General features: G+C 44.1%; 1 protein-coding gene across 3 annotated transcripts in view; it reads right to left on the reverse strand.

Moving 5' to 3' along the window:
* Nucleotides 1-2,747: 2,747 nt before the first annotated feature.
* The window catches only part of LOC140688427 (teneurin-2-like), a 595,904-nt gene continuing 586,123 nt past the window's right edge, over nucleotides 2,748-12,528 (reverse strand). For all 3 annotated transcript variants that reach the window (XM_072947267.1, XM_072947266.1, XM_072947268.1), the window contains 2 exons: nucleotides 6,879-6,973; nucleotides 2,748-2,804 (listed from right to left, as the gene is read on the reverse strand). In XM_072947267.1, coding sequence (XP_072803368.1) covers nucleotides 2,787-2,804; nucleotides 6,879-6,973 — 113 coding nt within the window. In that variant the 3' untranslated portion in view covers nucleotides 2,748-2,786. The remainder of the gene's footprint in view (nucleotides 2,805-6,878; nucleotides 6,974-12,528) is intronic.

Here is a 12,528-nt window from a genome sequence, read left to right on the forward strand (position 1 = left end):
GTCTTGTAACCGGTCTTCTGATATTTGCATAAACTTTGTGAAGTTAGACTACGTTGTTCAGGCTGTATTCCTGGCACCTTAGAGCAGGGCTTAACTTACAGTGGGAGCTCAGTACATATGTGCTTGATAAGTGAATGAGCGAATGGGGTCATCTCCCAATTTTGCCTAAAACCATCGATTTCTAGTGATTTTTTTTATGCCCACACGACTGGTTTATATACATCCACGTGTATGTTGTGCACTGCCACCTCCACGTGTTAGTCCCCAAGGATGCTGCTTTGCTAAATGTGTGCTACCCTTTGTTCACTGCAACATGTCTGCATCCTCGAAGAACCCTTTCGAGATTATATGAGCTCATGGTACATGCTCTTTTTCTCCAATTTCAAAGCACCCATTGCCTGGAACATTTTATTACATATAATTTTCCAAATTAATCTTGTTCTGACCTTGGATATCTCATACTGTGAGTGAACTGTGATTCTCCTCACATCTCTAGTTTAGTCTTACTTCATTGCATAGATTTTAAGTTTCCTGAAGGTTGTAGGAACTAAGTGTCTTTCCTGTTTTCGTATATATCATTCTTCCTTTGAGAACACTCTTATAGATAATGTGTGTGTATTATATACATATATATATATCATGCTGATTTGATGTTTATACTGAAAGTGCTCATAGATATAAAATTCTATCATTCGGAAATTATGTGAAAAATATAATAAAGTCCTTGGCCTTTAGAAAACCGTTGTTAGAACACTGCTAGAATAGCGACAAAAGTACATAGAATTTTTTTTTTTTGGAGCTTATTCACCCCTTAGGTGGTATGAAAGGTCATTCCTTCATTTACTGCAATATATTTTTTTGAGTATATGCTCAAAACCAGCCAGCATTCTAGCTCATGCAGAGACTAACTCATTCCAACAAACTGAGATTCTTAGGGTACAAAGAATTAGCAACTGCCCTCTGGAAGAATATAATTTTCCCCCAATCATTTACACGGAGGCTGTAAGTCAGGTTATGCTGACCTGCTGGTTACTGATCCCTAGAGAGAGGGCTTCTCAATTCCATAGGGTCTTGTCTGTGGGGTCATTTCAGGCCCTATTAGACACTTACTTACTCCGGGAGGTTAGTTTTTCCTTAGGGGAGATATGATGGGAAGGAACATTGTGGAGGACACCTCACCTTAATAAGCCTTACTCCTTGGATACAAGGAGCTTTCTTAGGAAAGATTTTTCATCCTTGCAGTGGTTCTATATGGATTCACTGGAGCTTTCTTAGGAAAGATTTTTCATCCTTGCAGTGGTTCTATATGGATTCACTGGAGATTCAATTCACTGGAATTGTCTATAAAGCACTAGTTTTCAAAAAGAAAAAAAAAATCATTGTCCAAAATTATGAAAAGGACATAACTTCTGAAGTTTGGGGAAAAAAACCCTTAATGTATTCTTCTTACAGTAAAGATGAGATAATTCAGGTCCATTTTCAAATCTGTTTCCAAAATTGCAGTAAGTATATAAGATGATTAAAGGCTGGTGATATAAATAGTTTTCTGAAATTAGTTTATCGAAAATTCTAATGATATCAGACCTTACTTAGCCAATTAAAACAAATTATTTTGCTTATAAAATTGCTAACATTAATTACCACGTTCTGGCATGTTGGTTTTTTTGTCTGCTGAAGAGAAGTCCGTCCTGTCTGTTCCCCGTCTCTGATTTGCACAGTGATTTGAACACCCCGTTAAGTGAAAACCAAAGTGGCAGCCACTTCCTCATAAAGTCAAAATGGAAAGCAAATCAAGAGAGAACCTCAATTCTCTGTTTCCCATGGTGGACTGAACAGAGCTGGCCTCAGAGAAACTCTGAGAATTTACGTTCCTCTCCATCGAGTTGAATACAGGCTTTGGTGGACTATTTGGTTCTTGTTACCCATGTTTTTCAATACGGAACACTTGAAAGCATCCAACCAGAAGTTGCACAATGATCACAGCCCTGAACGTATTCATCAGAAAAATGCATTCACTGCTACAGGTTTGATTTTACAGTCAGCAGTGTACTGCAGTGTTTGCCAGGTTCTTCAGCACTCTTATACCTGGGACAATCACAAAAGCAATTCACAACCTTACTTATCAGATAGTTCTGTTTTTTTTTTTTTTCAATAATCTGGTTGCTATTTGTAAAATCCAGGATAAAACAGTGCAATTTCTGATGCTGAATATCTGAAAAGCTCTGGAAGCTGCTAGGAAGAGATATGCACTAAAATATGTAACGCGATGGAATTACAACAAACAGACATTCTGGAGGGTACACACTCAAGTGCATCTCCGAGTGCGTGACATTTAATGGCGCGACTTTCAAGGTTTACAAATAAATTCTGCATTTAAACGGTGCCCCGATCCACGCACAGTCTTTCTTCGCTCCCGATTTAATTCTCTCATTAAAAAAAAAAAAAGAAGGTAGAACCCTCTCAAAAAGAATGATCAATCAAAACAACCACCACTGAATAACTGTTTTCAGGATGAAATGAAAGGAAGGCTCTCAATTCAATAGTTTATTTCACGTGCTGGTTCCTAAATATCTGGATACATTCTGAAATGAACCACATCTTTCCGACGAGAATTTAACCAACGCAAAAAAAGTGGTGATTTTAACAGCTGACAAATCCCCTGTAATAAGGGGCTTAAAAAAACAATACAAACAAACCAACCACTTTTCCAGTGATTAGGCTGTGCAGATGTCAAGGAGGAGTGTGTCAAAGGCTCCCTTGAAGAGCATAGGTGCCCGTTAAATCTTTTAGGTGGAGTCTTCACTCTGCGTGTTCATGTAAGAGAGAAACAGGAATTGTGTGCACCACTGAGAGGCAGTGTAGTGCAATAGAAAAAGTTACAGTGTTTCAATTTCAGATCTGCCACCATCTCAGTATATGGCACTGGCCAGGTCCCAGGTTGCTTAACCACTGCCTGCCTCCACTTCTCCATCCACTAAATGGGACTAACATCTTCCAGCTTCTGATAATAAGATTAACACAGAAGCATTAGCATACTCATAGAGACAGACAATTCGGTGTTTTCCATGTGCAGTCAGATTCCACTAAAGCGAAATCTACTCCAAGGGAATAAGGAAACGTACTTTGGAAGCTGAGTGCTTTCTTTGAGGCTGCTGGGGCACCAATTAATAGAGTGAAGCAATAAAGCACTCAATAATCCTGCACTGGCTGAAAGAATTAATGCAGCTCACCTCTGCTGCTGTGAGTGCAATAAATATTAACTGACGATGATATTGACAGGATGCTGTGTACAGTCACAGTGCTAAGTGAATTACTAAGTTTACAATTGTTCAGGAAACACATTGATTAATTATTGGCAATAAGGAGACCCTACCTGTGACCTCATTTACTTTATGATGGTATCATCGCATGCATTGTAGAACCTTAGTTCTAGAACCTTAATAGGCTTACCCTAGTGACTTAGGAGATTACACATAAGGTTATCCTTCAGAGCACATTCAGAATCTAGGCACTCCTTAAAACTTCCATTGTCATCGCCCTGGTGCCATCTGTCATCATCTCTCTTCTGGATTATTGTAAAGCCTCCTAATGGCTCTCTGTGATCTCCACTTTCAGCTTCCGTGTCAGACTGCAGCAAGAAGGACTTCCAATGTATCTGACCTTCATGTGTCCATATTCTTACGTGGTTGTCTCCTTTCCTGACTCTGGGATTGGCCATGTGACTTGCTTTGGCCAATGGAACACAAGCAAATGCCATACAAATTAAAGGCATGAGAGGCACTTGTGAACTGGGGCTTGCCCGGCTGGAAGGGTGCCACAACCAGAAAAGAAAGCCTGGTCTCGTCTCGTGGAGGGTGAACGATCATACGAAGACAGAGAGAGAGAGAGAGAGAGACCCAATCATTTCCTGGAGTCCACCCATCACCTGACCCACCAGCTGCGAAGTGAGTACAGGCAAGCCTAGCCGAAGAACTGACCAGCCAACACACTGAAATTTGAGAAACAAATTCCTGATCCAAGCCACCAAATTTTGGTGTAGTTTGTCATCTAACCACAGGTAACTGAGACAGGCTCCTACTTACTATTCTCAATTCTGCAACCAGAGGGACCCTTTTTGTAATACAAGCCAGATAATCCCACTCCCCTGCTCAGCACCCTCCAAGAACCCCTCCTCCCCTCAAGAGGCCAAGGCAAAGCCTTCCCTATGCAGTAAAGACTGGACACGCTTTGTCTTCCCTGCAGTTTATCAGACCTCGAATCCTACTCATTTCTCCCTCGTTCTCTTCCCATCAGCTACACACGCCTCTGCCTAGAATGTTCTTCCTTGTGAACACGGATTATTCTGTCACATTTTCTGAGTTTCCTCCATCATTTTTTTTCCAGCAACGCCTACTTGATTTAAAACTGCATTACCCACTCACCTCAAATTCCCCCCCCCTTTATTCCTTCGCCAATGCACTGAACACACCTAAATCACTATAGTCGCTTATTTTTGTCATCATCTGATCCCTTTTCCAGAACGGAAGCTCCAAGAGAGTGGCAGGGGGTTGTTTTCTTCGTGCACTGTTAGATTCCCAGCACCTAGAACCATGCCTTGTCCACAGGACAGATTTAGTAACCATTTGCTAAATTACAAAATGAATTCTTCTGGGTTAAGGTGCCCTGAATGGATTCTACATTGAGTGATGAGGCCGAGAGTCTGTAAGGGCACACAGCTGATGCAACTGACAAAAGGTTTACAGGCCATCGCTTACTTGACGGAGCACAGAAGTAGCCTGGAGGTCAAGGAAAAGAGAAGGGCAAGGAGGTTCCTTGGTAAGTATCTTATCCCCAGGTCTCTTCAGCAGGTAGGGAGGATTGCAATCAAAAGCAAAGAGGTGATTCAACACCAAAATCGCCACCCTGGAGACGTTAAGGAGGAGCCCCAGGGAGGAAAACGAGACTCTCCAGGCCTGCTTGAGTCAGAAAGGCATGAGGTCCAAAGAGAGAGATACACAGAAAGGGTAAACCTGGTCTTGTGCAGGAAGGGGAAGTTTGTGATGTGCTCATACGGTTTTCAGAACAAAGCCCAAACATAAAGAGAAACACACCTGAGGCTCTGTCTTTCCATGTCGACGTCGGGGCTGAGGATATGCACTGAAGAAGAACACCTGTTCCCAGACTCAGGCGTGGGCCCAGAGGTCTGATGGGCTGGCACTTAGACTCCATAAACACGTGTATTACAAGGTTTGTCACTGTTTCCTTAAAAACCTAGCACTTGATTTGACCCATCAGAAAGTTGGCCAAGTCCCAGTTACAGGCTTCATCTGAATACTTCACTTTGTGAAAAAGTCCACCTTCCAAGGGCACAGCCTGGGCTGGCAGCGCGGCCCCCGGCTTGCAGCACAGGTGTGTGGCCGATAATTTACTTTCGTTAGTGCCGAACAGACGTGATCTGGGATGATTTCACCGTCACCTCTCTGACTCCATCTTGGTACAGATCTCATCCGAAACCATCCATTCTTTCCCTCCTTGCCCACACTTCATTTTCCCTGTTGCTCTGCAGTTATTTATTATCTGGCTCAGTAATTACACTGTTTGTAATGGCCATGCAAACTCTATTGTTATTGGGGGGAAAATGCCTCTTTGCCCAGCTCCAGAGTCCTGTGTGGGGAATAAAGGAGGCTGGTCTTCTACTGCTCTTCACATCCAACTTGCTGCGTTCGGGTTTCCTAAAAATGAAACTTGCCCAAAAGCGAAGTAGGCAGGAGATGGGTGGTTGGAGGCTGTTGTGGCTTCTAGTTCCCGCTGCTGGCTAGCGCCCCCGGCCTGGCAGCGGGGGGCGCTCCCTACCTCACTGCCCTGGCTCCTGGTTTCAGAGAAGCTGGCAACGCCCAGCCCTTTGGAATAGCGAGTCCCCCCTCCGCCCCACCGACCGGCTCCTTCGCTGCTTCTGTTACTCATCCCTGCCCTTTTCCTAAAGCGAAACACCGAGAGGCAGAGAGCTATTTTCCCAGCCCAGCAGGGGATGAGGCTGAAGGTGGGGCTGGGACTCAGTACATTTCTTATGCATGTGGGGTTCTCCTGTATATATTTCAGCATTTGATCCCATTTAACATAAAATATTTACATCTTGATGTGTGGTAGGGGAAATGTCATGTTTTAAAAAAAATTCCTTTAGCTTAATTACAAAAGATGTAAATGTGGTCTCACTTGTGGGGGGGGGAAGTTACTCTTAACAATGAGGTGTAAATTGGTGTCTGCTTAATCTGCTCACAGTAGGAATAAAACCTCACACTCGCCTCCTCGCCCTTATTTTTGCAGTTGTACCTGGGAAATTAATACATTCCTTGGTAGCATCTTGGATTTCTTAAGGAAACAAGAGACGGGAGTTACATGCTTGGTCCTTCCACCAGCTGCCAGGACATTTACTTTTGCTCCATTTCCAGCATCTCTTTTGGCCTGTGGACTGCAGTTGTATTGTCTGACCTCCGTCACAGGCAGCAAAAGTCTAGCCTTCTTTGGTCTCCTCTCTCTCCCTGACAATTGTGGTCTCCTGCACATCCCAAGTGGAGTCAAATTAACAGGGGAACCAGCGTTATTTATACAATGACCTTGTGCTCCTGGGGGAAGTGCAGGCGCTATTCTTTCACTTGCGATGTTTTACATTTCAAAGAACCTAACTCTCTTTGATATTAAAGAATGAAATGTGCTTTAATAGGTTAATCAGGCTGCATCAGGTTTTCCTGTGTGTGGTTTGGCTCCAAAGGAAATGATGTGGCTCCTGGTGGATGAATCCTGACAAGGCGGAGGGCTGGGGGGCAGCTCCACGTTAATATTTGAGAGAATAAATACACTGAGGTACCTAAATCCTCAAGAAAAATGCTGGCTTTGCTTACCTCGGTCCATCTGTGGGTAAGAGAGGGCTTCTCAGCATCGGCACTGTTAACATTTGGGGCCTGATCATGCTTTGTTGTGGGGGGTGTCCTGTGCACTGTAAGACATTTAACAGCATCCTTTGGCCTCTCCCAGCTGGAGGGCAGTAGCACCTTCCCCGTTCATGACAATCAAACATCTGCAGACACTGCCATACGTCCCCTGGTTAAGAACCACAAGGTTAATTGAAAAGTAGTGGGAGATGGTGGTGGGGGGGGATTTCTTTTAGGGCTTATGATATGTAGAGAGTGTACTGGTTTAAATGATAATTAAGATAATGGTAGCGAACATTTACTGAGAACTCACTATGAACCAATTAGCACGATGCTAATTACTTTACATCTTTGATCTCATTTGATCCTTAAAACAAACCTATGAGGTAGTTATTGTGATCCGCGTTTTACAGATCACAATACTGCATTTTACAGTTAAGGGAAGCGAGGCTTAGAAGAGTTCAAATAATTTGCCCAAGACTCCACCACGGTTGGAAAGTAGGTCAGTTAAGTAAGTCTAGATCCAGAACTGGGGTGCATTCAGCCTCTCTTCCCTTCCTGGGGGTTTTATAATCTTCTTGGGGTTATAACCTGAGGATCTAAGTTAAATTCAGGAGTTGATTAAGCACCACTAAGTTGAGGAAGTGCATCTACAAATGAAATAGGTCTGAAAAAAATAAGGTGATGCTTGCCCTCAAGTAACACATGCAAAATCGAAAGTATAACACAGAAATAAGTAAGAGAAGCCTGTAGTGACGGCCATGACGGTGGTCTGAGGGCAGAGTGCTCCGGGCCAGAGCTTCTCAGGCCTCCCTGTGCAGAAGGATCACCCGAGGTCTTATGAAAATGCAGGTTCTGATCCCGAGTAGGTGTGGACTGGGGGGCCTGGGGTTCTGTATTTCTAATCAGCTCCTGGGGGGACGGAGCTATTGGTCTGAGGACCACCTGTTTTTCCAGGAGGCTCTGATGTGCTAGGAAATGTAGCTTCGGTGCATCGGAGAAGTGAGACCCGACAGCATGTATCAGAGACACCAGGAAATCAGCACAAACGAGGAGGGGTGCAGGAGGGGGCAGGACTGCCTTGGCGGTGAGAGCCCCACGCGTCTCTCAGCCTTTCCCTGGCACATCCGAGTGGCGTGCCTACTCATGCCGACTGCCCACAGACACAGCTAAACATCTGCTATTGGAAAGGACAAATATTAATTTGAAGCACGGAAACACCTACCCAGTGAACACAACTTGTGTTCTGCAAACAGATTACACGCTTATGACCGGTTTTGTACTTAGAATACCTCTCTGTCTTCCACACACTCTGCTGTCGGCTCCCTAGATGTACTTCCATCTCCCCTCCAGACCTGGTGACTTGAATGACTATGGAACTGCCCCCCCCACCCTACCCCCCCAGCTAAGGGCTGATAGAACAACGGACAGTCATATGAGGGCGAAGCCAAAACCAAACAGATTTTTTTTTAATCCAGTGCAAGTCACGGTTAAAATTACGATTACAAGGGTTGTAAACCAGATTGCCATTTATTTGGCGGCGTTCAGAGAGACAGAATTGACTCCTGGAATAAACATTCACAAAGAAATGGCTGGGGAACTGATCTCCACTCGTGACTGTGGCATCTCCACCCAGACCCCAGGGACTGCTATGGATCACAGACTATTTTGTGACATCTGGGTTTGACCAAGGGGTCACATTAAAGGGGATGGATTTTGAGTCACTTGACCATCTGAACACACTGAGTTAATTCTTCATTCACGGTGCTGGGGAGCACAGTAGAGGAATGATTCACTGGGGTGGAGGGATGGACCATATGAAAGCAAAGGCTGAGAGGCTGAGGACCAGAATCACTGAATTACTGTTAACATTCCACTTGGCACAGAATGGGAAGGGAGTGTGTGTATTTGAGGTTACTGGTATACCACCATTCATACTGTATTGTACTGATGGAGTGAGACTGGGAGCTTAGGTTCATTCATTAGGCACCTAAATCCTCAGCACCTGCTGTGTGCCAGACCCCAGGACGTGCAGAGGAACTCTCTGTCACCCCTGACCTCGAGGGCCACCTGGGACAAAGTGGCTCCCATTCATGAGTCCTCCGGGCCACACCTTTATGATTTTTGCCACGTCTGCTACCGACTGTGCGGATATTTTTCTTTAGATAATCTCACTTCACAGTTTTAACTTGGCCTCATCTTCAGCAAGAACAGCTGTAAAACTGTATGTCTGAGATGCTTCTCAGGGCTGACCAAACCTACTGCTAAAATATTAAAATATACTTCTGTGACTACTGGCAGATAAAGCCTGCCCCAACCACCCACCCCGCTGGCCTGGCCCCCTGGACCCCTCCATGATCCAGCAACATCACAGGAGTCAGGCCCAGCCCAGGAGGGGCTTCTAGGCCTCTGATACTGTACTCTGGACAGTGTCTGTTCTGACCGGCCTGAGCCCATTCCTGACCAGCTGTAGTTCCACAAAACACACAGGATTTCCTGATCGGGGGTTTTGGAGAGGGCTTGTCCACATTCATCTTAAAAACGAAATAACCCCTCCTGCCCCAAAAGCCTGTTGCATGGTGGTTAGACACATCAATCCGCAGCGTGAGAAGTGATACTTTCTCTGAGCTTCAGGTTCCCTCTTCTGCAAGGTGAGCGTCATACTAATAAATCCTACTCCCCGGCTTAAAGCAGGGGTTTTCAGCCTCAGCTCTGTGAACATCGTGGGCTGGATAACTCTGTTGTGAAGACTGTCCTCGGCTTTGTAGGACACAGAACAGCATCCTTGGCCTGTATCCACGAGATGCCAATAGCATACCCCCATGTCTCGGCAATCCAGAATGCCTCTAGACATTGCCTTAAGTCCTCTGGGGGACAAAATCGACCCCAGTTGAGTACAAATGGAATAAATAAATGAACCCTGTAAACTTTTCAGCCTACTACCTGGCGCTGACTGCAAGCTCAGGAGTATTCATAGCACTTATTAAGCAAGCACTTACTATATGCCTGGCACACCTGTAAGCACTTTAAATCTATTATTTCACTGAATCCACACATAACCTTGGGAGCTAGGCCCTTTTAATCATTCCCATTTTTGAGATGAGGAAAATAAATGCCAGAAAGGTAAAGACACTTGCCTGGTGTTTCACAGTTAGCAAATGACAGGGCCACGATTCTAACACAGGTGACCTGTCAGCCAAGGACTTGCTCTCAGCCTTTTTGCTTTCCTCCCTTTGGAGAAAAAGAAGTCGCCCCCAAAACAGGCATCCTGGGGACAATCATGGTAAGGATGATGAAAAAATTAGATAGCACACGATATGCCAAGATTTTCACATTAAAAATTACATTCCAAGTAGACTGGTAAGTATACAAGGCACCTGGCATTAAGTTCTTGTATGGATCACACATAATTAAACATTCATATCCTGGGGTCTGTGTACACACATGCACTTTTGGCAAAATGATTAGAAAAATCTTAACTTTCCCCAAACTCACAGAGATTAAAAAAAATACAAACTTAGCATGTCAAATAAAGAAATCTGTATCCTGCTGGAACTGGTATGATGAGGGGTTTAGGGAGTTGAGGAGCCGTGGAAAGAGGCCATGCTGGTGCAGCACATGGCAAAGCACTGGGGAGGTCAGGCTGTGTTCAATATGGAGGCCACGTATTGGAGAGGATGACCATGACAACCTGTGGTGGGGCCACAGGCTGCAGTCCCCATTGGTTATTTGATTTTATGTTTTTACTATTATTGAAGTGTAGTCAGTTTACAACCTTGTATGTTTTCCCAGAGATTTTTCTCACCCCAGTGTACTGGGCAGCCACTGTATAGCATTTGCATGGACACAGGCTAGCATCTGTTTGTCAAGGTTGGTCTCAGAGAACCCAGAACAGTCCACTGACCTATTGTGGAGGCCTGAGAACTTAGTAACAATCTTGACGGTCCTTCTGCTTACCAGCAGCAAAGAGAAATACTCTGTGGCATTAAATGCCCCCTGTAAACAATATATAAGTGTATGTTGGTACACAGGTACTGTTCCCCTCGACAAACAAAAATTCACACACCAACAGCAAAATCAACGCAAGCAGAACAAGAAAAATGCAAACACAGGATCTCGATGTGAGATCTGTCTACATGAAGGAGAAGGTGAAATACAGACTAACAATCCAGAAAGAGACCAATATTTCCTTCCCCTGAAGTTTTAGAATCCAGGCTAATACTGAATTAAGTTTGTCATTGTTGAACACAGAAAAATGGGAGCTTTTCTACATTTGACTGAAAATCTTTGCATTTCTACCAGTCTGAAATAGAAACTTGCAATTAAATCAATTAAGCAATGAAAATCAAATATTCCATTAAAATCTAATTTTCCTCGTATCTGATTGGCTGTAACTCAACTGAGTTGGAAACAGATGAGAGAGTCAAAATGACTCAAAGTCTGAGGCACGGAGGCAGGAGAAAGGGAACATTTCAAACGTGTTGCTGGGAAATCTAATAAGGACATTTTATCTTTCTTCTGCTTGTGTAAGTTTAGCCATTAGGGGTTCCCCAAACATAGGCTCTCAGAACAAATTTAGCAGATTAAAATGCGAATAGCAGGATTCCTTTCTCTTCTGTCTTCTTTCTGCAAACGTGTCTTTGAAGTCTCTTTTTCCCCTTAAGGAATGTAAAAAGGCTGGTCCACGCTCCTACGCAAAAGGTGCTGTGTGTCTCTGAGCACCCAGCAGGCCTGGAGTTGAGTTGCTACGACTGACAGTCAGATTGGAACGGGCTGTGTTTGCTGATTCGAGGAGGTACTGGGACCCGACGTGTCCAGGACGGATTTCTTCCTCTTAGTAGCAAAACGGAGTCGTTGTCTCTTGGAGACGTTGGGAAAGAACGTGTCAAATGACTTAAACATTCTTTTCCCTTCGACCCTTAGGGGTGACACAAGCCAGCTATTTCCATCCCAGCTGTCACCCTGGGGAGGGAAGGCTGACTCTCCAAGAAGGAAGTGGAAAAATGACTCCACATATTGTTCAAAAAGCAAGTCAGTGAAGAGAAGACAACAGCTTACAAGGACAAAGCTTTTCCAAGTTTGACACAGATCAGGGTGCCCAACCAAGTCTGAATTAAACAGAATATCAAATGTGAATTTAAAAAAATACTATGTTAATAGGCAAAAAGGAAAGAGAAAGAGAACATTCAGGAACCACAGTGTGCTTCAAATATTAAACACGAAGGTGCTACTGTATCTCTAAAATGGCTTTAAAAAAATTCAATCATCAGAACCATTTTTAAAGCCAAAAGTGTTGGATTCTTCCAGAGAGCTATCCACATATTTGACTGCCACAGCCAGCCCCAGATTATGCGCGTCTGAGAAAGCACAGAGAACCACAGAAATTCTTCCAAGTGCCACTAGAAACGTATGCATGCCCACGTCTGTGTGCTAAAGGAGAAAAGGAAGTGTTTAATTTGGTGGCTCCCCTATAGTTTCCAGAAAGATGAGTGATGTGAAATTTGTGGTTTTAATCCTTACATTAAAAAAACAATAATTTACAAGGATTTTCTTTGCTTTGCTACTTGCACACCCTCCAAAGCATCTGTCGTCTTTGAACAGTTGGAACCGGCTGGAGGAG

The sequence above is a fragment of the Vicugna pacos genome, chromosome 22 (genome assembly GCF_048564905.1).
Source record: "Vicugna pacos chromosome 22, VicPac4, whole genome shotgun sequence".
NCBI classification, from domain to species: domain Eukaryota; kingdom Metazoa; phylum Chordata; class Mammalia; order Artiodactyla; family Camelidae; genus Vicugna; species Vicugna pacos.